The 27,641-nt window shown below is 36.2% G+C and overlaps 1 protein-coding gene across 2 annotated transcripts; it reads right to left on the reverse strand.

The window, feature by feature from the left end:
• Nucleotides 1-360: 360 nt before the first annotated feature.
• LOC123559492 (KAT8 regulatory NSL complex subunit 1-like) lies at nucleotides 361-27,641 on the reverse strand. Of its 2 annotated transcripts, none has more exons than XM_045351359.2 (8): nucleotides 25,734-27,641; nucleotides 24,172-24,932; nucleotides 13,279-13,384; nucleotides 11,774-11,874; nucleotides 10,391-10,507; nucleotides 8,575-8,833; nucleotides 7,350-7,407; nucleotides 361-6,906 (listed from the first exon to the last, which is right to left on the reverse strand). In XM_045351359.2, exons 1-8 carry the CDS (start codon nucleotides 27,023-27,025, stop codon nucleotides 6,286-6,288), a joined length of 3,315 nt encoding a protein of 1,104 aa, XP_045207294.2. In that variant the 5' UTR covers nucleotides 27,026-27,641; the 3' UTR covers nucleotides 361-6,285. The 2 variants fall into 2 exon arrangements, with proteins under 2 accessions (XP_045207294.2, XP_045207293.2); XM_045351358.2 differs by having other exon boundaries at nucleotides 8,575-8,836.

Below are 27,641 nucleotides of genomic sequence, written 5' to 3' on the forward strand. Positions count from 1 at the left end.
TGTAAAAGAAGCCAAGTTATTGATCCTCATGACTGTTGATTTAAAAATGCCTTCAACTACATTTTCTATAAACGCTGAAGTGTCTAATTTTGATATTCCAGACATTTAACAAAAATGAAAGATATCTCATAGGCAAAACAGTGATAAAGTCAGGGGATTCCAAATGATGGGACCTACTTACAATTTTATTATCTCGGACATAATCCAATAAGGGAGACAATTTGAAACTCACCAAAGTCCCTCATTCTGTACTCTCTTGAAACTGCAAGAGTTATCCAGACAAAGATAGATTTCGGGATGGACAGAAAGCCTGAAAACAGACTTTCTGCTGTAATGCAATGTAATCACAAAAGAGACAAATTGCAATTCAGTTTTTTTAATTCTATATTTATACCAGAAATAGGAAAGAGCAAAATGGATAGAATGTTAAGCATAATGAATGAAATACATTGACTGAACTGCATCTCATGAAAAAGTTTCTGAAACCATTTTTGAAACATATTTGTACAAATCTGAACATTTTTTAAACTAAACTTTTAATTACTAAAATCTCTACGTAACTACGTTTCCAAAAGTATAAATAAAGAAGATATTACAAGAAGTTTGAAGTTACTTTTTCATGCGACACTTTTCATGTGATAAATTCCATACTTCAATCGATTAAACTTGATGCAAAATTTAATACAAAACATATCAAGGTAAGTTCAAGGGTTATGAACATGTCTGAAAATAAAAATGTATTGCAAACATAGTTATCTGCACAGAATAGCACTTTAAGGTTGTAAAGATTCAAATATGTATTTACTTAAATCACAATGATATAGAAACTTAAAAACTCCATTTCAAAAACTGGAACTATATTAACATGATTTTGTTCAAAACACTTGGCTGTTTGGAATTTTAAGCTAGTACCAGCCACATCCGCTGATAAAACTCAGGGAAAAATTCTTCATTTCAAGAAAGAAATGGGCTATGATGCATTATTTATTCCGCTATGTCAAGGAAACATGCTGATATATAGACTATTCCTATGAGAGAAGTTTTCCATAGTAGTAAAGTTTCTATATAAAACAGTAATTTGAATAAGTTACAATATAGCAAGAGTATCTGTGTATTCATTATTAAGCAGGCAAGTTTGTTTTTTTTTACTGGTAGTGACAAAAACATTTTTACTGACTGGCTACGAGTGGTTATATTATACTGGTATCACACATACCTATGTCACAAAATAAAAGCTTTACTAACTTTTAGAAGGATCTTTATCTCTAGTAAAACATAACTGAAATACATTTCTCCAGGTCAAGCCCCGTTTCAGGCATCAAAATGGTGATTTTAAAATACTGCTATAGCCCTATTTATTGAAAACAGCGGCCTTGAGCAAAGTTTCAAGGTTTGCAACGGACCATGCAAACCTAAGAAGATAGAGATATAAACTGCTTGCAGTAACAACAAACATTGCAAAACAAAAACTACTGTGGAGTACTTAATTCAATGAAGCATGTAAGCAAAACTGAATCCTGTGTTAAGCATGAAATATTCCAATAAACTCCTATTTATAAACACATCAAGAAAATTGCTTTTTCCACCTTTCTCAATGAAACAAACATAGTCATCATATGTTAAGTATCTTAACATGCAAAAACAATTATTCTCTATCATTTTCCTTCAGTATACAAAAATAAAATAAACAAGAGGACCATGATGGTCCTGAATCGCTCACCTCTTCCCACATGACCCAGTTTTGAGTATGACGTCGTTTTTTCTATTATTTAACATAGTGACCTAGTTTTTGAGCTCATGTGACCCAGTCTTGAACTTGACCTAGATATTATCAAGATAAAAATTCTGACCAATTTTCATGAATATCCATTGAAAAATATGATCTCTAGAGAGATCACAAGGTTTTTCTATTATTTGGCCTATTGACCTAGTTTTCAAAAGTACGTGACCCTGTTTTGAACTTTACCTAGATATCATCAAGGTGAACACTCTCACTAATTTTCATGAAGATCTCATGAAAAATATGGCTTCTAGAGAGGTCACAAGGTTTTTCTATTTTTATACCTACTAGCCTAGTTTTTGACCGCATGTGACCCTGTTTCGAAACTGACCTAGATATCATCAAGGTGAACATTCAGATCAATTTTCATGAAGATCCATTGAAAAATATGGCCTCTACAGAGGTCAAAAGATTTTAACAATTTTAGACCTACTGACCTAGTTTTTGACCGCAGCTGACCCAGTCAGTTTCAAACTTGACCTAGATATCATCAAGCTGAACATTCAGACCAACTTTCATACAGATCCCATGAAAACTATGGCTTCTAGAGAGGTCACAAGGTTTTTTATTATTTGACCTACTGACCTAGTTTTTTTAAGGCACGTGACCCAGTTTCAAACTTGACCTAGATATCATCAAGGTGAACATTCTGACCAATTTTTATGGAGATCCATTCACAAGTATGGCCTCTAGAGAGGTCACAAGGTTTTTCTATTTTTAGACCTACTGACCTAGTTTTAGACCGCACATGACAGTGTTTCGAAGTTGATCTAGATATCATCAAGATGAACATTCAGATCAATTTTCATACAGATTCAATGAAAAATATGGCCTTTAGAGAGGTCACAAGGTTTTTCTATTATTTGACCTACTGACCTAGTTTTTGACGGCACGTGACCCAGTTTCAAACTTGACCTAGATATCATCAAGATGAACATTCAGACCAACTTTCATACAGTTCGCATGAAAAATATGGCCTCTAGAGAGGTCACAAGGTTTTTTTTATTATTTGACCTACTGACCTAGTTTTTGATGGCACGTGACCCACTTTCGAACTTGACCTAGATATCATCAAGGTGAACATTCTGACCAATTTTCATGAAGATCTCATGAAATATATGGCCTCTAGAGAGGTCACAAAGTTTTTCTATTTTTAGACCTACTGGCCTAGTTTTTGATCGCACGTGACCCAGTTTCAAACTTGACCTAGATATCATCAAGATGAACATTCAGACCAACTTTCATACAGATCCCATGAAAAATATGGCCTTTAGAGAGGTCACAAGGTTTATCTATTATTTGACCTACTGACCTAGTTTTTGATGGCACGTGACCCAGTTTCAAACTTGACCTAGATATCATCAAGGTGAATGTTCTGACCAACTTTCATGAAGATCTTGTGAAATATATGGCCTCTAGAGAGGTCTTAAGGTTTTTCTATTTTTAGACCTACTGACCTAGTTTTTGATGGCACGTGACCCAGTTTCGAACTTGACCTAGATATCATCAAGGTGAACATTCTGACCAATTTTCATGAAGATCTTGTGAAATATATGGCCTCTAGAGAGGTCACAAGGTTTTTCTATTTTTAGACCTACTGACCTAGTTTTTGACGGCACGTGACCCAGTTTCGAACTTGACCTAGATATCATCAAGATGAACATTCTGACCAACTTTCATAAAGATCCCATGAAAAATGTGACCTCTAGAGTGGTCACAAGCAAAAGTTTACGGACGCACGCACGCACGGGCGACGGACACCTCACGATCACAAAAGCTCACCTTGTCACTTTGTGACAGGTGAGCTAAAAATAAACTTAGGTTACCGACAGAAAATTGTTAAAGCTTGTGATAGTTAATACTCTGGAATAGAAAATGCTCACATTTTACTTTAACCATGTTAAAAATATAACTGCAAGTAAAGGAGTAAGGGAGGTAACTTTATCTGCAAAAATTGTCTGAATGCATCATCCCAGTGTATAGAAGAAACTGGCAAATTTGGTTTCCACAATGCAATTGCAGACTTTAATAGCACATTGTGCACATTTCATGCAGATAAGCATATCCCCCTTATCCAATTAAAGCAAAATTATACTTAAGGACACCTCGTTTCAGAAATAGGTGGCACCTACAATTAAACCTTACAAATAGCCATAAAAAGAAACTACATAAAATTGTCTCAATGTTTGACTGGATTAGAAACAATAAACCAGATAAAAAAGAAACATTTAGAAACTGTCAGTTGAAGCTCTCTTTTTAGCTTTCCAGGCCGGTAAAAACTACTTTGAATTTTGATGAAAGCTTTGTAACTTGCAAAACCCACACCAACAACAACATATGATCTGAACCATTTCTTAACATGATCACCATTAATTTATATAATGAAAACAGTAACTTAACATGCCATTTAACCAGGAAATAATTTTGTTACCAAGCAGCCATCTATACATTATTTCGTACAACAACAATTGTATTTAACACAGCTATGAAATTGTGGTCCAAACCGTTACAACAGGGAAATATCACGGGCACTGACACCAGTACAGTTTACAGCATGTACCAATCAATGCCTTATATCACGTGTATAGGATATCCTCATTTCTACAAGATGAAAATCAAGAGATTCACTTTATATACACTATACAATACTGCCAACAACTACACTGTATATACATATCAAACAATTAGAATCACAACGAATCAACTTTTTTTTTCATTACGAACTGAAATGGAAATTCCTTAAGACAAACTTAGAGCGAGTATATCGAGCCAGCCAAAAATGCAAAATATGCTTATGACTGTGCATATTTTACTGACAAATGCTATTACAAAGACAAAACTGAAAAGAAAAATTGTAAATTAAAGTGATAGTTTAACTGAATGCCTTCAACATATATGCTTTGAGATTTTTTTCTTTTTTGTAATGTAATTAAGATAGCCGAGAATAAATGTATCCACCCCCACCCCCGCCCCCGCCCCAACCCCATTCAAGTATTTGGAGAAATTTATCCTTTTCAGTAAAACAATAACACATTTATCTGAATACATGTGGAAACTGTTCTAAAATGAGAAAGAGGAGTTCTTTACTTACTATCCTCTGTCTCTTAACTTTACCATTCAAACATTTACAACCTGTAAGTAAGTCAATTCATTTTCTTGAGCATGAAACTTCATTGTTTTGACCCAAACAGCTATTTCGTAGAGATATAAGCTCATAGATTTTGACCTTTGAAAATAAAATTAATAGAATTTTTACTACTTCACTGGGGTTAAATTTTGCAACAAAAATTAGTCCCCTATAAAAAAATGAGTGATTTCAAAGTAAGCCGTTTTTAAAATGTCCCAGATATCAAATAATGTAATGGGACAAAAAAAGCATCTTTCTCCCTGCATAATATTACAACCTTGTAGCATAGTACAGCAAGTATATAATCAACATCATGATTATCATTATAAAACAGAAATTAAACAGAACAAAACTTCCTTTTGTTAACTGTATGCTAAAGATAAATATTTGAAGTACTTTCTTCCATTTTTATTTATTATACTAAAATTCCAGGTGTGCTATTGAAGTAATAGTTCTAGAACAGTTCTCTTACAATATATGAGCCGCGCCATGAGAAAACCAACATAGTGGCTTTGCGACCAGCATGGATCCAGACCAGCCTGCGCATCCGCGCAGTCTGGTCAGGATCCATGCTGTTCGCTAACAGTTTCTCTAATAGCAATATGCTTTGAAAGCGAACAGCATGGATCCTGACCGGACTGCGCAGATGCGCAGGCTGGTCTGGATCCATGCTGGTCGCAAAGCCACTATGTTGGTTTTCTCATGGCGGGGCTCAATTATTACCTTTGCTTACATTAATATCTTAAGTCGTTTTAAGCTTTAAAACTACCAAAATAGCAAAACTGTTTTCTGAACACAGGAAAGCTTCACAAGAATTCAATGTCACAGAAAAAATTCAACTAACATTAATAAGAAATATATACATGATCGTATGAAACAGAATAACAGGATTATATACAACGTTCTATATACATCTGGAATATATTCACAATGAAAGCACAATTTGTTAAGAGTTCTATGAAAGAAAGTTTTAATGGTATGTAAGTTATTCTTTTTTCCAAGAGTTTGTCTAGCACTACAAATGTTTGTTCTTTAATTGTACCTTAAAGAACCTGATTCGTGTAATTGTTTCTTCAGAAACATTCTCTTCTTTTTTCCATTCTGTTTTATTTCGCAAAATATTGCTAATTCTTTCAATAAGTGGTGGATTTTAGTACAATTTCCTAGAAAGCAAAAACTTCTAGTTCAACTTGTTGAATCTCTTTCTTGACTTTCTTCTTATTTGATTTGTTCTTGTAATCAAACTTTAAATTCTAAACACTTGTTTTCTTACTGCCCTGTCTTCCTCCAATACTGCTTTGCCGAGCCTTACATGCTCAAAGTCAGACACTGCCTTTACTTTTCAAATTCCTTTGCAACACTTTTTGTATGCTTCTTTTCATCTCTTTGAATGTTTCATACTTATTGATGATCTTCTATCACCTCTATTCTCATTCCATTCCGGATCGTTTTCATCATCACAAGTTGAAGTTGACGTTCCACTTGGTGCTGGCGAGGCAGCAAAAGTTGCGGAATCCAATGGTTCGAAGTCGGGACTGATAAATTCCATACTAGGATCATCCTGTACTTTAACAGTTCTTGGACGTCTGTAGGTATTTCTAGTTGAACTCACTCTGTTCTGTTCAATTTTCATTTCTTCGTACACATCCTCGGGTATGGGGAACTGTCTTGCCGGCCATGGCTCCATATATTCATAATCATTGTAGCTATCATACTCTCTGACACTGTCATCAAATGTATTTGATCTACGTGAGGTAGACCCACTTCGTCGCCTTTCTTCGTGAATGTATGACAAACATCCAGCACTATCTGTCTGGAAAGAGGCTTCATTTAAACTACACTCTGGTGAGAATGTTTCCAATGTATTACTCTCACTTTCTCTAGAAAGCCGTCCACGGCGTACAGGAGGGTATGTAATGAAATTTCGGAATCTTTTTCTCTCCTCCGCTTCCATAGTCTCATGTCTGTCAGCAAATGTATCATCAGTCATGTCTTCCACCTTAAAAAGTAAAGCAGATTTGTATGTTCCAGATTTTACTCTGTTTAATTCTTCCCACTCAATTGACCTACTTACATACCGATAAAACAATAAAGTGAGAACTGTCTGTACATTTAAAGTCAGTTAAAATTTTGTGAAATTGGATATACAGCAAGTACAGGAAATTTGTAGATTTTTGCAAAATTTATCTCCCCTGATAAATGTTCCATGTTGGGAATGACTAATATGGCTGCTTGGGCAAATAATCATTACTATGTTAAAGGAACCTATTTCAACTTTTCTAGCTGGTTTGCCAAAGGTTTCTGGAGGTGCACCTTGGAAATAATACCTCACACCTAAATATTACTTAAAAGATACCACACTTGAGGTCAATATTCTGTATATAGTTTCTACCCATACAATTGGTCAGAGAAATTGAGAAAAACTAGTATTATTGTGTTTACCTCTTGTTCTGCCTGTGGCTCCTCAGTATCCTGCTCTGACTGACCAAGTTCTCTCCATCTGAAATGATTCATACAAATTAATTTATCATCATAATGAGAAGAGCACTAACTCAAGGGGAACAACCTGCTCTTACATTTCCATATCAAGTAAATTCATGATTTCACCCCTTGTTAGAAGCAAATTTTCTACCTTTACTATTGTTTGGCTTAATGCTGTACTATATCAAGACATTTAATGAAAATTTCAGGCACATCTAATGTCAGGGAAATTTTTTCTCTTTCACTGTTAAAACACCATCAATACATTTCATTTTGGAAAATTGCCTCATCAAAAATCACAGGAATAACCCAGAGGTCCCTCTAGGCATTCAGGGATGGACTGGGTGGGAACCTGGCTGTATAGAACAACTGACCTTCCACAAGCCAGCTTAGGATCTTGCTCACATGAAGAATTCTAAACACAAAGCAAGATTTCAAACACACATCAGTGAGAGGCAAGTGACTCAGCGACTTTATCCACTTGGCCACGACGGCAAAAGTGTTTACCTCTACTCAAAAGTATCAGATTCTAGTGTCAGTGTAATTGAGGTTCAAATTAACCTCTGAATCAGTATTATGAACTGTTTCTCTTGGGTTTCTTATCACACAGGCACAATTATAGCTCAATGACTTTTCAGCTTTTCATGGAGGACAACCCTAGGTGCCCTTCCATACATCATTTCAGGCATAGGCACCCTGGTAGAACCACAAACCTTCTGCAAGCCAGCTGCCTCATTTCTCCATTTAGAAGAATTGGTTTATACTAATTTATTTTAGCTTGTGATGAAAGCTTCAAGCTTATTTGAACTCCTCTCGAATCTGATTTCTGGAAAAACCAGTATTGGTGTCATATGAGAAGGCATGGTCTTGACCCCAGTGGGGCTCGAACCCATGACCCCCAGGTTGAGCAGCCAATACCTTGACCACAAGACCACCTTTTCAGACCCAGTGGGGCAGGGTTTTCAGTCTGGGCAGCGGAGGCCTCTAGTACTATGGACTTTCTTATATCCAACTTTCTATTTCAATCAGCAACTGCGGGTTTCAATCAAAATAAGCCATCAAGCATCAAAAGGCCAATCTGCATAAGTTTTGTTCTCAATATAAAATCCTTAATACATGTACTTCAGATTAAATTTGATTGCCGTATGTTGAGAAACCTTGCAAATCAATTATTGAGAGAACTTACTTAGGAGTCTGAATCTCTTTATACTGCAGTTTTTCTACTCTTGTTGATGCAGCCATACTGTACGGGATAACAATGTTGTTGATATCATAGGCATTCTCAAACCTCTTCTTTCTATGCTCCTTCTGGTCTTTCAAGGCGCTGGACGATGCGCTGTGTGACAGAGTTCCATCTTTCATCTGCGGAGAATGAGTCGGGGTTTGACTCAGCGTACTGAGACTGTCCATATCTGTGTCCTGATTGATCATAGACTTCTTCAAAGCTGCTAAACACACACAAAAAGAATTAACATAATGGGAAATGGATAAACAGGCATACAAATTCACTATAAACTAGGCATAGGAAATAAGAGATCAATATAAATGCACCTTTACTAATCCAACCTTTTCTGTATTACAAAGTGCTTCTATTGTGACATTCTGATACAAGCAAAACTGTATTATCTGCACTATAAAATACTTACTGATATTTCATTATATTATCGGCTTGTTATAAGTCAATTTTTACCATAAGTAAGCTGACAAAGTCATAAGAAGCAGGTTTTAAAGGCTAAATCAAACACATATGAATAAATCCTAAATGTTTTTGTTGTGCAAAAAGAGATGATATTTTCATTTTCCACTCAATCCTGTAATTGCATGAGAAGTAAACTAATAGATACTACTGGCCGAAGGCAAGAGTTGCCATTATTTGCGGAACACAATTTTAAATTAAATATCAAAACTTCTGTTATTGATATTAACAAAACTAGCATAAATTGCATATTTGTAAAATCTTTTTTGGTTATTTCAAGGACTTAGAAATCAATTTATAGGCTTTATTTAATGTATTTCTATTGTTGAAAATTTTAGGGTCTATCTCTATATAACCATGCAAAAAAGATTCCAACAAAAGCGTTTAGTTCTCTTTTCTTTCATTACATCAAGATCTTTAATCAGTGTAACTGACTGATGCTCTTAAATAGGGCTTTGTCAAATGATCATTGCTCTGTATAGTAGTAGCAACCACAGCTGATAAGTGATAAGCTAATCAGGCTTCTGTAATCAGGAAATTTCCTAATTTTCATGGGTCACTGTACTTTTTAGGCCATAAAATCAATATTTGTGAAGGTACAGAAATAAATCAAACATGCTTCAAACGGTCATAAAATGCCCCATATGGCTGTATAAATCATTTTCCAGCTGTGTACCCCATTGAGCCTCAAGGCTTTGTTTATTCACAGCAGCATGACACTTCCTAACAAGTTGCCGATAATCGCACTAAAGAGGCGTTGCACTCATTGGGTACCTTCTTCAAATCAAAATGCGAGTTACAAGATTCTAATGAATATTAAAATAATTTATGTAACAAGAAACCTGATTGGATGACCTTTACCATGGTAGGTGTGAAATTAATGTCTGATATTCATGAGCTAAGATATAGGCCCCTAAAGTCAACTTATATAATAAGCATTTTTTCAAATTTTCATTAAAAGTTATGAAAAATATGATTAGTAGAAATACTTTTTGAAATGTACATAAAAATTTATTCTGCCAGGGTGGATTACAGACTGCAATTTTTTATGAAATGCCTTCGGTGTTCTTAAATACATACGCCAGACAAGCATCAATAACACTTACTAAAATAGTGAAAGAAGAAAAATAATAGTGAAAAGCAGAAATATTTATATCATAAGAGGAAATTTTATGCTCTTTGAGCTATGTATTTCCTTTCATTGGCATGTATTGTCATGTATAGATGGAGTGACTTGAAAGTCAGAATAACATATTAACTAGAGTATATTCTCCTTCACAAGCATAGAAATAATTCTTATCCTTACCAACTGCTAGTTGTGCTGCTCTTCGTCTCTTCAGTTCCTTCCTACGCATTCTAGTTTCTGCAGTAACCTTCTTTGATTTCTTATGTGGGGATTTACCATCATATTTGCTGCGTAATTCTACAATTCAAAGTAACTTGTAGAAACATGCTATATCTTCTTCAACAAAAACAAAGTTTGAACCATCTCGTATATTTCTTCTCACTGTGAAATTTTTATTATAAAAAGCTTGATTTTGGTCCCCTTTAAGTCAGTCCTAACTCAACCTGTCATATTTCTTTTAAATTAACTACAATTTAAAATCAGTCAAGTACATAAATACTAACACTTGCATGTAACCTTAAATTTCTCACTCTACTTTTCCCAAACTGTCCAACAGTATCTCACATTTTTGCTCCTCCAGACACCTATTTTTCAAAGATTGTCAAATAAAGTGAAAATAAAGTAACCTTGACCTAAAAGCATGTATGTGACACATTGTCTCATCATGGGGTACATTTGTGTGCAGTACTAAGATTTTGTAATTCACCAATGCACCTAAAAGTTATTGACTGAATGGTGACCTTGACCTTTGACTGACAACCACGGGTTATGTGCGACACACAGTCTAATCATGGGGGACATGTCATTTCTGTGTAGTAAAAAAAGGAGTCACTGACCATAAAGCGTTCACCTGTGTACAAGGCTTCAAGTCTGTTTGTATAATGTAACGGTACAAGTACAGAGGTAGGTTTCTTCTATGTTAACTTATATAATATACATGTCACACACAATTTTTGAACCTAGGGCAATAATTTGAACAATTACAGTAGACAGTACACGCCAAATATCAAGATCTAGCTATTATTGATTCAGAGAAGAAGACTTTCAAAGTTTCTTATATATGTGTACCATGATTAGGATAATCCATCAATGCATATAAAAGTTATGGAGCAGAAACAAGTTTCACTTGACCTACAATAGTGACCTTGAACTGTAACCTACAAGCATATGTACACGCATAATCTACACATTGCCCTCTATTCACATACCAATTTTTTAACCCAAGCTTGAAAACTTTTGGATTAGTTGCAGGATCCAGATTTTCGGACAGACAGATGGACGAAAGGCATTCCTATAGTCCCCTCCGGCATTCCATCAGCAGTGGACAAACAAACTTTTGAGAAGACCTTACCAGGATCCTAAGTGACCAATTTTGCTGCAATTCTAATATATGTAGTTTTAGGGATGTTTGACGATGGACACCAGATCATCCATCTAGAATACCAATAACTCACATCGAATCTTTGATTTATCTGAGCTTAAAAAAAGAGCTCTGTGGTTATAATTTTCTACTACTGAAACTGAATGGTAAGGTGTTTCAATGCTTATCACATGACAACTTACTGGCTGATGTTAGAAGGACAGCTGCCGCAGTCTTGTTATACTTCTTGCGATTGTTCTTCCTTGACTGCTCTTTTATCTGGGCATTTAATAACTTCTGTCGTCTGCAAACATCAAATAAATACTTGTAAAATAAATTTAGACATTGATTACACGATGCAAACGCCCAGTTCGAGCTGAAGAATGAAAACACAACAATTAGCAACTTTATCTACTAAACAGCTCATTGATACATTTGTATTTATAACATACTCATTATGAAGTCTGATATGTAACTATGGAACCCAAAACATATTTTTTTCAATATTATTACTGACATATTAATTTCATATATCAGCTGTCTGATGTCATTTCTTCATTCATCTTATGGGCACATTGTTATTTTCAAGTTCAAGCAGTTTAAGATCTCTACAATGTAGATCTCCAGCCATGCCTCATTAAGTGGAACAAGTATGTAAGTTATGCAGTGAGAAATATGCACATATTCTTCTATGGATTAATACTGCATAACTAATGTCAAAAAATTATCTTGAATGAAGGAATTGTGAATAATTCTCAATACAATGGTAATAGCATATATAACAATAACCAATGTTTAAACAATTATCTGACCTTTTCCTTGGTATCTAACCAAGCTTACCCTTTCATCTAACCAATAATGTCAGACTACACTGACCTCAGTTAAAAATGAGAAGCCTTGAAAAACTATTATTTTTCAGCCTGAAATGCCTTTCCCTATAGCTTTATGTTTACAGGAAATTCTGACAATCAAAATCCTTAAATCAGGTCCAGTCCACTGTCTTGAAAAACTACCAGGCTTATTTGAAGTCAATATAGGACTTTACTCTACAACAAACTGTTAAAGTGACATAGATAAACAAACACTATGCCTAGAAACAAAAGTAAACACTTAAATTGACAGCTGGAAGCCTTCTACAGGGACCAATATTTACAAGCGTGTCAAGTAAAGCATTATTAATTTTTCACAGTAATTTTTATTATACTAAATGTATCCAGTAATACTCCTGTTTCTAACTGCATTTTTCTCCCAATATAGCTATTGAAATTCCCAACCAGGCTTTAACTGACAAGCAAATCATGTTCTTTCGTAATCATATGATACTACCAGATAAAATCAATTGCTGGTAGCTAGCGACAGATACCTTGACAAGTTAAGTAGGCTGTACTTGCAAAGAGAAAATTTACACTTATTGATGCCGAAAACATAAATGTGCAAAGTCTGAAAGCATTTGGGCAGGTAGTTTTTAAGATACCTGCTTACATGCAAAACTTTTGTGATGCCAACGCAAAAAAAAAATGGGTGGCAACATTATTAATATTGAATATATTCAAATAGGAACCAAAGATTACCTCTGCATAAACTACTGTGAGTGACAGAGACACAATATCGGCCTGTATCAATACTGGGCTTTATCTCATTTGAAATCAAGCACACAAATATAGCGTATATAACTTGCTCTTTACTGACATGAAAAACAAAAACCCACCTTTTTTCTGCAGCCATGGCCCTCATAGTGACTTTTGGTTGCGACTTCGAAGACTGCCATTCTCCACTCTTCAAAAGTGCTTCAAAGTGCAGTGGCAAGGCTATTTCTAAACGAAAGAAGAGGGTTCAAATTTAGACAAGCATACAAGCTAAATGCTAGTGGAATTTGAGAATAGCTAGTCGGCTTGGAATGTACTAGCTAATTTCAGCTAGTCAATAATATACCAAGCAAATGTCTTCAAAGCTTGAATAAAGTTTGTTCTGCAGGTATACATTTTTCTGCATGAAAGAAATGTTATCATTTATGTTTATAAATGATATTTCATTGTTCAATAAAACTCTGATATAATGCATGATTGCAGCTTGCATCAAGTTAACATGGAAGGATTTGACTTTAGATTGTAAGTGGATAAAAATGGCACTAGCTATTTTAAGCTAATATTTTTTTTTTTTGTGACTGGCTACTTACAGAGATTAATCGGTAGGTTTTGGCCAGTAAAATATTAATAAAGTAATTAAGTATTTATAATTATTGTTTAATATTAGCCGGTATCTTTTCATTTTAGCTACTGAACAAAAAGGGCACAAGCTACTTTTAGCTAGTAGAAAATGTTGCTAAATTTGACCCCTGGAAGTGTCCTAGTATGAAACATAAATCTACTAATCAGCATTAAACAGTTCTTTGAGTTCATGCAGTTGATGAAATAGAGGGCCCAGAATGTTCATCTGACATAGTTCTTACCCCATATATCTAGTATTTAATTTGATGCAGTATTCATTAGAATAAACAGATCATTAACCCAAGTTTTTCAACAATCTGACTTTAATACTGTCCAAGTCATCATTCGTACAACTTCTAAAGCTGACAGGAAGAAAACAGTTGGTCGCTGCACGAAGAATCTTGTACGTATGCAATTCTTGTTCAATAGTGCATCAAATAGCATCACTTATTTTTCATTTGCAGTTACAATGTATATTAGAAACAAGAGGGCCATGATGGCCCTATACATCGCTCACCAGAGTTGATCTGGCCTACTGACCTAGTTTTTGACCCTACATGACCAAGAGTTGAACTTGACCTAAAGTTCATCAAGACAAACATTCTGAGTTTTCACAAGCTTTTCCTTTGATTTGACCAGTGTCCTAGTTTTTGACCCCATATGACCCAGATTCGAACTTGACCTATAGATTATCAAAACAAACATTCTGACTAATTCCCATGAGTTTCAAACTTAAATTGTGGTCTCTAGTGTTGAAAAGAATTTCCTCTGATCTGGCCTAGTGACCTAGTTTTTGACCCAACATGACCCAGATTCATACTTGACCTAGAAATGATGAAGACAAACATTCTGACCTAGTTTCATAAAGATTGAGTCACAAATGTGGCCTCTAAAGTGTTCCAAGCTTTTCCATTGATCTGACCTACTGACCTAGTTTTTGACCCCACATGACCCAGTTTCGAACTTGACCTAGAAATCATCAAGACAAATATTCTGACCAAGTTTCATAAAGATTGGGTCAAAAGTGTAGTCTCTAGCGTGTTCACAAGCTTTTCCTTTGATCTGACCTACAGACCTAGTTTTTGACCCTACATGACCCAGTTTCGAACTTGACCTAGAGATCATCAAGACTAACGTTCTGACCAAGTTTCATAAAGATTGGGTCAAAAATGTGGTCTCTAGAGTGTTCACAAGCTTCTCCATTGATCTGACCTAGTTTTTGACCCCACATGACCCAGTTTCGAACTTGACCTAGAGATCATCAAGACAAACATTCTGACGAAGTTTCATAAAGATTGGGTCAAAAATGTGGTCTCTAAGAGTGTTCACAAGCTTTTCCTTTGATCTGACCTACTGACCTAGTTTTTAATCCCACATGACCCAGTTTCAAACTTGAACTAGAAATCATCAAGACAAACATTCTGACCAAGTTTCATAAAGATTGTGTCAAAAATGTGGCCTCTAGCGTGTTCACAAGCTTTTCCACAGATCTGACCTACTGACCAAGTTTTTGACCCCACATGACCCAGTTTCAAATTTGACCTAGAGATCATCAAGACAAACATTCTGACCAAGTTTCATAAAGATTGGGTCAAAAATGTGGTCTCTAGAGTGTTCACAAGCTTTTCCTTTGATCTGTTTTTAATCCCACACGACCCAGTTTCAAACTTGATTAGAAATCATCAAGACTAACGTTCTGACCAAGTTTCATAAAGACTGGGTCAAAAATGTGATCTCTAGAGTGTTCACAAGGCAAATGTTGACGGACGACGCACGTCAACGGAAGCCTGACAATGACTGGTCACAATAGCTCACCTTGAGCACTTTGTGCTCTGGTGAGCTAAAAAAACTTAAGAATTTCTTACCTATGTCTCTGTTTTCACATTAAAACTGTCAAAACCGGAAGTCAGAGCAGAAGCATTTACATACATAACCAAAGTTTGTGATTTTGGAGATTACTGGGCGTGAGTGGGGGAGGAGTTGGACACACAAGATTTTGGGATAGAAGGACGTACGGACAGCAGCACCACTATATGTCCCCCACACAAATGTGTGGGTCGCTGGGGGTGTTCCAAGGTTTTTCTATGATTTGACCCTGGGACCAAGTTTCTGATCTTTAATAATCCGGTTTCAACTCTTGACCTAGATTTTACAAAGAAAAACAGACTGACTTGTATGTAGGAGGTGACCATTAGTGTTAGCAATGATTTTCTATTATCTGGCTCCATCTTTTTAATACTGTCTATAACAAGAGCTGTCCGTAAGACAGCCAAGCTCGACTATTCGAAATATTGTCACAGAAGCAGGAAATTATTACCCAAAATGTTAAATATCGAAAGAGTTTTAAGTTCGAAACGGGACATAATTTGACCAAAATGCATATCAGAGTTATGGGACTTGATGCTATCAACCAGTTTAATAACCCCGAAGAAAGATGTTAAGTTTCAATTCCATACCTGCATTAGTTTCGGAGATAGTAACTTGCACGCAAAACTTTAACCAGAATTTTCTAAGTCCAAAAGGGGGCATAATTTGCTCAAAATACATGTTAAGAGTTATGGAACTTGACCCAGTGAGGTTGGTAACTGACCTAGAAAACGAATAAATAAGTTTCAAAGCTATATGCCTTTTGGTAATAGCTGTATGTACTTGCACGCAAAACTTTAACCAGGATTTTCTAAGTCCAAAAGGGGGCATAATTTGCCCAAAATACATGTCAGAGTTATGGGACTTGATTCTATCAACTAGTTTTTAACCCGGAAGACACATGTGAAGTTTCAATTTAATATCTGCATTAGTTTTGGAGATAGTTACTTGCATGTAAAACTTCAACCAGGATTTTCTAAGTCCAAAAGGGGGCATAATTTGCTCAAAATACATATCAGAGTTATGGGACTTGACCCAGTGAGGTAGGTAATTGATCTAGAAAAAGAAAAAATAAGTTTCAAATCAATATGCCTTTTAGCAATAGCTGTATGTACTTGCACGCAAAACTTTAACCAGGATTTTCTAAGTCCAAAAGGGGGCATAATTTGCTCAAAATACATGTCAGAGTTACGGGACTTGAGCCAATGAGGTAGGTAATTGATCTAGAAAAAGAAAAAATAAGTTTCAAATCAATATGCCTTTTAGTAATAGCTGTATGTACTTGCACGCAAAACTTTAACCAGAATTTTCTAAGTCCAAAAGGGGGCATAATTTGGCCAAAATGCATGTCAGAGTTATGGGACTTGACCCAGTGAGGTAGGTAATTGATCTAGAAAAAGAAACAAGAGCTGTCGGAGGACAGCAACGCTCGACTATTTAACAGCCTTGTCGCTTGAATGAATAAGAAAGTCGAAAAAGGGGCATAATTTAGTAAAAAAGTAAAATAGGGTTATGGAACCTGCATAGTGCTTATCAGCTCATGACAGTGGACAAGTGTATGAAGTTTCAATCCATTCCCATTAGTGGGTACTGATACCAGCTTACATATAAGAATTTAACCCAAAAACTCCTAAGTTGAAAAAGGGGCATAATTTTGTAAAATGCAAAGTTGAGTTATTGACCCTTTGCACTGCATGTCATATCATGACAGTGAACTAGTGTGTGAAGTTTCAATCCTTTCCCATTAGTGGATACTGAGATACCAGCTTACATACAAAAACTTAACCAAAAATTTCTATGTTGAAAAAGGGGCATAATTTTGTGAAAAGACAAAATAGAGTTATGGAACCTGTGCAATGTAAGTCAGATTATCACAGTAAATAAGTGTGTGAAGTTTAAATCCATTCCCACAAGTGGTTACTGAGATACCAGCTTACATACAAAACCTTAACCAAAAATTTCTAAGTCAAAAAAGGGGCATAATTTTGTAAAAAAGCAAAACAGAGTTATGGAACCTGTGCAATGTAAGTCAGTTTATCACAGTGAATAAGTGTGTGAAGTTTCAATCCATTCCCACAAGTGGTTGCTGAGATACCAGCTTACATACAAAAACTTAACCAAATCGGGACGCGGACGCGGACGCCGACGCATGGGCAAGTCCAATAGCTCTACTATTCTATGAATAGTCGAGCTAAAAATAAGTTTCAAATCTATATGCCTTTTAGTAATAGCTGTATGTACTTGCACGCAAAACTTTAACCAGAATTTTCTAAGTCCAAAAGGGGGCATAATTTGGCCAAAATACATGTCAGAGTTAAGGGACTTGACCCAGTGAGGTAGGTAATTGATCTAGAAAAAGAAAAAATAAGTTTCAAATCTATATGCTTTTTAGTAATAGCTGTATGTACTTGCAGCAAAACTTTAACCAAAATTTTCTAAGTACAAAAGGGGGCATAATTTGGCCAAAATGAAGGTCAGAGTTATGGGACTTGGTGCTATCAACTAGTTTTATAACCCCGAAGACACATGTGAAGTTTCAATTCAATATCTGCATTAGTTTTGGAGATAGTAACTTGCATGTAAAACTTTAACCAGAATTTTCTAAGTCCAAAAGGGGGCATAATTTGCTCAAAATACATGTTAGAGTTATGGAACTTGACCCAGTGAGGTTGGTAATTGACCTAGAAAAAGAATAAATAAGTTTCAAAGCTATATGCCTTTAAATGATAGCTGTATGTACTTGCATGCAAAAACTTAACCAAGGTGTGACGCCGGCGCTGACGCCAGGGTGAGTAGAATAGCTAGACTATTCTTCGAATAGTCGAGCTAAAAACTGTAACCCAGGGATATAAATTAACACTCGCCCAGTGCGACCAGATTTGAAGCTGGTCGAGTCAATTTTCCAAAATAGTCGCCCAGCCGGCGAATGGCTTTGGATTCTCCTAATGTCAATATTCTGGGTTTTTCCGAGACTGTCTTATTAATATGCACTACGTCACTTAAATCGACCAATTAAATTTACCGATATATACTACGACCAATCGGAATACGCGGATCATTTACTCCGTCACTAATAATGGCTGCGCCCATAGAAATACAGCACTAGAAAGTAGAGGTTTATTGAAGGTTGTTAAAGAGCTTAGAACGGCCGGTCACGGCGACAAAAGGAAATATTATCAGGATTATTAAAAGACCTGAAGGCCAATGAGGACTTTTAATGAAAAATAGGCTGGTAACAGACCGCGGCTGCATAGAACACCGACCTCAACATGGTTTGTACTTTTTGTACAAGTAATAATTTCGTGACGGGTTGCGAGTCCTGTAACTCGACAATGTAACAAAATACTAGAATTCAGATGTCCATAAGGCGTAAAAAAAAAAAATGTATGTTTCCGGTGACCCGACCGACCCTAATTTTAGCCCCCGACCCTAAACTTTTTTTCGGACAAAAATTTGCGGGAGGATCTGACAGTTCTATATTCACATCCATCGTACATTGACGAGTTAAATTGTCAAAGAAATACTCATTTTTATAGCACTTTGGACGAGTGGACTTCGCTGTATACTCGACCGATCGGGCGAGTGGTTTTTACGTCGTAACTTTACCAAGTTCAGAAATTATATCACGAAAAAATACCTGGATTGACTGGAATTAACCCGCGAATCATAAAGATATCAAAACGTCATGCTTGTAATTTTCCATTCCACGAGCACGTGCGACCTTTCGTAATATCTAATATCGCCGTTACTTTTGTTTATCGGCACGAACACAAAAACGCTCGTAGTGCATTCATTTTTTAATATAATCACTTCAAATTTTCAACACCGCTTGAGAAGTAATACAGTTTGAATTCTATAATAATTTTAATAAGACATTGACAAAAATGTAGGCAAAATTCTATAAAAACGGCCGAATTTTCATGTAATCACTTGTAAAATTTCAAACAGCGCGATCTTAATTACTTATTTCTTTCTTAAAGTAAATAAATGATACATAATATGGTCATAAAATTCAGACTTTTGAACAGAAAGTATAAAAAACAGAATTAAAAAATCTTAAATAATGAAAAAGCGGCAGCAATTTAAAAACATGGAGTAAAACGATTTTTTGGCAAACAGATTTCTGTTAGCGCGGCAGAATAGGTTACGTGACCTCGTGAATGTAAATAGAAATGTCGCTTTAGAATAACGCAGTATGATGTTGTTGCGGTTTTTAATTAAGTTTTAAATGAATCTTTTCGTACAAGAATTATTTTTGACACTACACTTTGTAAGATATTCTTCTCTAACAATAATGTAAATTCTTTGAGGGCAAACAGGTCACAGAGGTAGGATATCCGGAATAATCGTTTGACACATTTACCTCTAAGTTCATTCGTGATGTTGTACATTCGCTTTAAAAAAACAAGAGGACCATGATGGTCCTGAATCGCTCACCTCTTCCCACATGATCCAGTTTTGAGTATGACGTCGTTTTTTCTATTATTTGACATAGTGACCTAGTTTTTGAGCTCATGTGACCCAGTTTTGAACTTGACCTAGATAAAAATTCTGACCAATTTTCATGAAGATCCATTGAAAAATATGGTCTCTAGAGAGGTCACAAGGTTTTTCTATTATTTGACCTACTGACCTAGTTTTTTAAGGCACGTGACCCAGTTTCAAACTTGACCTAGATATCATCATGGTGAACATTCTGACCAATTTTCATGAAGATCCATTCAAGGGTATGGCCTCTAGAGAGGTCACAAGGTTTTTCTATTTCAAGACCTACTGACCTAGTTTTTGATCGCAGTTGACCCAGTTTCAAACTTGACCTAGATATCATCAAGATAAACATTCAGACCAACTTTCATACAGATCCCATGAAAAATATGGCCTTTAGAGAGGTCACAACGTTTTTTCATTATTTGACCTACTGACCTACTTTTTGAAGGCACGTGACCCACTTTCGAACTTGATTTAGATATCATCAAGGTGAACATTCTGACCAATTTTTATGAATATCCATTCACAAGTATCGCCTCTAGAGAGGTCACAAGGTTTTTCTATTTTTAGACCTACTGACCTAGTTTTTTGACCGCACATGACCCTGTTTCGAATTTGACCTAGATATCATCAAGATGAACATTCAGACCAACTTTCATGAAGATCCATTGAAAAATATGGCCTTTAGAGAGTCACAAGGTTTTTCTATTATTTGACCTACTGACCTAGTTTTTGACGGCACGTGACCCACTTTCAAATTTGACCTAGATATCATCAAGATGAACATTCAGACCAACTTTCATACAGATCCCATGGAAAATATGGCCTCTAGTTAGGTCACAAGGTTTCTCTATTATTTGACCTACTGACCTAGTTTTTGATGGCACGTGACCCACTTTCGAACTTGACTTAGATATCATCAAGGTGAACATAATGACAAATTTTCATGAAGATTTCATGAAATATATGGCCTCTAGAGAGGTCACAAGGTTTTTCTATTTTTAGACCTACTGACCTAGTTTTTGACCGCACGTGACCCAGTTTCGAACTTGACCTAGATATCATCAGGATGACCATTCAGACCAACTTTCACACAGATCCCATGAAAAATATGGCCTTTAGAGAGGTCACAAGGTTTTTCTATTATTTGACCTACTGACCTAGTTTTTGATGGCACGTGACCCAGTTTCGAACTTGACCTAGATATCATCAAGGTGAACGTTCTGACCAATTTTCATGAAGATCTTTTGAAATATATGGCCTCTAGAAAGGTCACAAGGTTTTTCTATTTTTAGACCTACTGACCTAGTTTTTGATGGCACGTGACCCAGTTTCGAACTTGACCTAGATATCCTCAAGGTGAACGTTCTGACCAATTTTCATGAAGATCTTGTGAAATATATGGTCTCTAGAAAGGTCACAAGGTTTTTCTATTTTTAGACCTACTGACCTAGTTTTTGATGGCACGTGACCCAGTTTCGAACTTGACCTAGAAATCATCAAGATGAATATTCAGACCAACTTTCATACAGATCCCATGAAAAATATGGCCTTTAGAGAGGTCACAAGGTTTTTCTATTATTTGACCTACTGACCTAGTTTTTGAAGGCACGTGACCCAGTTTCGAACTTGACCTAGATATCATCAAGGTGAACGTTCTGACCAACTTTCATGAAGATCTTGTGAAATATATGGCCTCTAGAGAGGTCACAAGGTTTTTCTATTTTTAGACCTACTGACCTAGTTTTTGACCGCACGTGACCCAGTTTCGAACTTGACCTAGATATCATCAAGATGAACATTCTGACCAATTTTCATGAAGATCCATTGAAAATTATGGCCTCTAGAGAGGTCACAAGGTTTTTCTATTTTTAGACCTACTGACCTAGTTTTTGACGGCACGTGACCCAGTTTTGAACCTGACCTAAATATCATCAAGATGAACATTCCGACCAACTTTCATAAAGATCCCATGAAAAATGTGACCTCTAGAGTGGTCACAAGCAAAAGTTTACGGACGGACGGACGGACGCACGACGGACGACGGACACCGCGCGATCACAAAAGCTCACCTTGTCACTTTGTGACAGGTGAGCTAAAAATAAAGAAGAAACTTTTTTATTGATTTCTTCTCAACAATTTAAAGAAGCGAGGCGGTACGATCAAACAGTGATGTTTCACATGGCGCGAAAACATGACGTAATGCCATGACAATCTCGGGCAACTATACCGCTTTGATCTTCACTTCAGATGCCATGATACCGACACGCTTCTTTTAGCTCTTTGGAGGTTGTTAATTAATGATGAAAACAAGGCCAATTACTTAGCTTATAAACAGAATAATATCCGATAATTTTTTTTTCGCTTTCACAAAGGGTGTGTGGATGATGATAATTATGTCCATATTTTGGGGACACTTTTCAAAATAATTATTTTTGGGAAATAAGTCTTGAGAAAATGAAAATAACTAAATATTTTATGCTGTCCTAATAGTTTAGGAAAATACGGGAGGGGATAGACTTTAATTATTATTACTATCGCTGCAGTTATTTTGGAAAGCAACTGGCTGGTGCTGCTGACAAAAATACAGGAATGAAAAATAAAAATGTCTGCTGTAAAAAGGAAGTTTAAGAAGAATAAAATGCCACCTTAAAAAGGAAATGTAGTGTACAAGAGAATCATATTTGTCTACTGAGTGTTACATTTTAAATTTACTTATAGTACATGTATAATACTCCTTTCATAAAAGTGACAATATTAAACATGTCAGTTATAAGGGTATGTGACTGTTCACTAAGGGCAAGCAGATTTTAGTGGTTAGTTGTCCTGCAGGGCAGGTGGTGTGGAAAAAAAATTACATCCCTGCTTTAAACTTGACATAAAAAATCCTGAGTTTAAGGTAGGCTTGAACCAACGGTGCATCTGTTGAAATATTCTGACCGTATGTATTTAAAAATAAGATTAAAAGCCAAAGGGTATATAAAAAGCTGTGTATTTAAAGTGTATAGCATCTACCATCTAGGATAGACATATATGTATTGATAAGACAATAGGCAAAAGCAGACAAGGGAATTCCACTAATGTAAAGATGCACATTCTAAAAAAAAAAAAAGAAAAAAAAAAAAAAAAAAAAAAAAAAAAATCGACCTACCTACCCTATTTTTTTCTGGCATGTCACAGGAAACATACATATTTTTTTTTTTTGGCCTAAGCGTGCAGCCTCTATCAAAATGCCCATAAACAACCCAAACCCTCTAGTGCTGCAAAAATCATTCAAACTTTAAGTGCGTCTCTGTGTTTGAGAGGCTGTGCCCTATATTTAGAACATGTCATGCACTGGTTGATTACAACTTTCCTTTACAGTGTGAGTTTGATGAGTGTTCTGTAATTATATTTAAGAAATTGATGTATTTTGGCAGGAAGCAAATTACAAGACTTATTAAGTATGTCGATCTAAACCACTGTTAGTATATTTTTCCGCTAATAATAGCTTGGCCCCTAACGTTTAGGCTGGGCCCCTAGAATTTGCCTGTAAGGAGCCCAGATGGCTAATAGGGTCTGAGTGTTAATTTATATCCCTGTAACCCAGTTTCAAAGATGAACTAGATTTCACAGACATTAACATTCTAAGATAAACCTCTATTGTCAACAAGCTTTTTCTATGACTTTACACACTGACCAAGTTTAAGACCTCAGGTAACCAGACTCTGAACCTAGATTTCATTCAGAAAGTTTATCAAGATCAAGCAGAAAATGTAGCCTTCAGAGAGTTGCATTGTAATTTGTAACAATGTTTATTTTTTCATTATTATCTCGCCTAGTGACCTTGATTTAATTAAGACAAGCATTCTGACAGACTTAGGAAAATCAAGTAGACAAGAGCTCATAGAACACGAAATGCCCTCCTTGATACATTCAGTAACTGCACAAGGAACAGAAATTATTTTATCACTGTGCAAAACAATATACCCTGGCCCTCCTTCTACGGGGGGCATAAATACTGGTAAATTTGTAACCTCTAATATGAAACATTTTTATACCTTGTGGGAATGACAAAACTGGATGAAAAGCTGGATCCAACAGCGACACCTTCTCCATGATAGGCATACACTCTGCATCAAGTTTTTGCACATTATTATATCGTCCCCCACACATGGGGCATGGCATCACAGGCGGGTAACACTGACATTTCACACTAGATAAGCGTGCTGCTTTATGGTTCACTTGATGTAATCCAGCTGTGTGAAGGAGTTTACGTTTTCTATAAAACCTCACTGGTCTACAGCGAGCTGATACACATGAAGCATCTAATGGCTGACCCAACACTGGGGACATATTTGCACTAGAACAATCACTCAATGCCTTTCCATTAACTGGAGTACATGACTGCTGAGAATGTGCAGAACTTGACGAGTCTTGGTGGGAAACATCCACAATGCCATTCAGTGACTTAGAAGAATCCTTGTTCAAAGTACCAAGCCCCGCTGCTGGAGCGGGTGAAAGACTATTTCCAAGAGATTGGGACAACCTAGAAGCTTGCTTATTCACATTGATCATTAAAGTTGCTACATTTGCTGGGGACATTTCCTGAGCCCTTTTTGAGCCAGCATCCCCACTTGGTCCAACTGACAAGGGTGGGTCAGACAAGGTAACCACACCCTTACTCGTTCTTATAGTTTTGTAGATTTCACTCTGTTGCCGAATACGATACTCGAGATCAGACACTTGCGCTTGCAACCAAGTCCATCTTGCCACTATAGCCGCTCGATCAACAGACCATTTCCACTCCGCACGCTTATATCTGTAATACAAAAGCCTTCTTATTTTTTCAAAAAGAACCTAAACATCCAACCCTATATAAGAATACAAGTGTAGATGTTCTTGCACATTTTTAAACCATTCATTAACTATAACACTGGTGTGCCTTTTAAGGTTATTAATAATATTAAACCTATATTTGCAGGAGGGCATAGCCTAAATGCCAAAATACAATCTATGCTTAAAGAGTGCTAGTTACCAAGTAAAGCATGTCATTGCGCTTAGATTAAGTTAGAAAGTTGCATATCATAAATAGTACCTAAATGCAATAATTAGTACTGTGCAATTCTAATTATATCAAATATCAGAGTTAAGTTATTTAATGCAACAAAACAGAGTAAGATGATGTCATACACACTGTACAGCATTCCAGTAACAGGTTACTGCACATGTATGCTTCCAGTTATTGGCATGGCTTGTAAGATTTAACAGTTTAATAACAATGTTCCTGCATTAAATTATACCCCAAGTTCCCCAACTGGTCCTTTAGAACGACAATTTCCTTAAATATATATCAGTCATTCAAATATTCAACTTGCTAAGTAACTGACATTGCCGTCATTTTGTGAAACAATTAACTTTACTTCAGAAAGCCCAAGTTTTGAGCGACACTTGGGTATCTTACAATCAGCAATTTTCAAGTACCAATCTGGAGCTGGGTTGACTTGGATATATTGCAATAAAAAGCCTTGCCCAAGGCCACCCTTCAATGTAAGAAGCCAAAATATGAACTATATTAATCTCAATAACTTTCAGGCTGGGAATATTCAATATATATACTTACAAAGGCGTTGGAACTTTTTTGTCCGACATCAGAGGGCAATCTTCCCATTCTTCGCAACTTTCACCACCAGAACTGCTCTCTGTAACATCCGAGTCAACAATGTCATTCCAGTGACGCAAATTTCTCCGTAGATGACCAGATTTCCTTTCAGACTCTGAGGAAACACTCTGCTCCATGACAAGTACACTCTTTCGTGCATCAGACTTTTTATTTGATTCAAAGTTATGCTTTGGTTGTGAAGCTTGGAGTTTACGAACCAAAGTTACCAAATTTGACGTTGACAAGTTTTTAACTTCACTACTATTAAATAATGTGTTTGGTAAATCACCAAACGGTCGGATGGCTTTCGATGCAGCAGACTGTAAATTGTGATGCTGAAAATCAACAAAAGCTTTCAGCTGTAGTTTTACATGTGACTCGAGATGTTTACCTTGAAGCCTGCGTAATCTCCTCAAGAGGAACTGACTCCTTCGCTCAAGAAGATATTCTTTTCTAGTAATTTCTTTCAGATCTGCAGGCTTAACCTCATTGCTTGTCTCTTCAGAAACTACACGAGTTTTCACGCCACTATTCACATGTAAACTTGCAGAGTGTTGCTCTCTTGACGTACTTGGATGTGCAACAGTTTGCTGGGCAGTGGCCGTTCCAATATTTAAACACATTTTGGAAGTTTTACTTAAATCAAGGGCAGTATTCTGTGAATCTGGCACTTTAGAATAAATCAAATTTGAATGTGTATAATTCACCCGCTTTGTCAAGTCATTATGTTTACTTGAATGTCCATTCAAAGTATTTTCTTTTACCACTGGGTTCTGTTTTATAACATGTAGATCTGTTCCATTTGATCCAATTTCTGGAGAGGGCTGATTCATTTTCTTATCACACGCTCTCAGATGATTGTCAATTTTATTGTTCACTTCTGACTTAACGGCTGTTAATTGTTTTAAAATGTCTGGGAAATTAGGCGGCAGACCTAAATCTTGTAAGCTTTTTTGTATTTGTTCGGTAAGAATAACTTGTGCTGTATCAATATTTCCTTGTATTGGTTTCAGAAGTCCTCTAGCTGTGTTTTGTAATTCTGATGAAAGCGATCTTGAGATTTTTGCTTTCACTGATGCAATGTCTGTGCTTGATAAATTTTTACTGGAAGGTTTCTGAACTTGCACTGGATTTTCTGATACAACTGGTGGCGGACTACCAGGCAGCTGTACTCTAGACTGACTGGTCGATTCCGTAAGAGCAGGAGCCATGGCCGCTATACAACATAGTCTCAAGGACACGGTATTTGACATGTAGATTTCATGCTTGAAAGAACTTGACAGCCCATTTCACATCATGGAAAACGAAGTTTATAAATCTCAAATAACAACAATAATACATGTATCTTCAAAGAATCATGTAACAATTCAAAACTATTCACAATCGTGAAGTAGTTATAAATGTATATGACCTAAACAAAAACACGTGACGTTATTATTATGCTTGAAGTTCACACGCACTTTGCACCTCAGAAATAGTATTTCTGCGAGCTCGATTGTTCCTTTTTTGCGCTAGTAGGGTGTCTTCCAATCAAATTCTATCCATGACACTTCGTCTGCTTTAGAACACATCCTAGAAAAACCAGAAAATGCCTCGAAAATGTCATAACCACGTGACCTGGGCCACGTCCATTTTACGATTCACCGTCGACAGTTTCCTCGTTCATCATACTCGAACGTTTTCTGCAATAAATCCGACGGTGCCTTACAAATTGTACACTAACAAGCACCATATATATATTCAGAAAGTAATGCGTTATTTAATCAACCATTTTTGCAATATTTCTGCTCTAAACCCGCATTATGTGAACGATTATTGAGCTCTATTTCGCAACGAAGATGGCGTACTGTGGTTTTCAACCTCATAACA

The sequence above is a fragment of the Mercenaria mercenaria genome, chromosome 10 (assembly GCF_021730395.1).
Source record: "Mercenaria mercenaria strain notata chromosome 10, MADL_Memer_1, whole genome shotgun sequence".
Taxonomy (NCBI): Eukaryota; Metazoa; Mollusca; class Bivalvia; order Venerida; family Veneridae; genus Mercenaria; species Mercenaria mercenaria.

What these genes read in the sequence shown, in the direction of transcription:
- LOC123559492 (XM_045351358.2), bottom strand. Translation starts at nt 27,025, where the DNA reads ATGTCAAATACCGTGTCCTTGAGACTATGTTGTATAGCGGCCATGGCT. An exon ending in AAAAAAGTTCCAACGCCTTT is followed by an intron (nt 24,933 to 25,733) that starts GTAAGTATATAT and finishes TTTGTATTACAG; the next exon opens with ATATAAGCGTGCGGAGTGGA. An exon ending in GCCATGGCTGCAGAAAAAAG is followed by an intron (nt 11,875 to 13,278) that starts GTGGGTTTTTGT and finishes TGATGTTTGCAG; the next exon opens with ACGACAGAAGTTATTAAATG.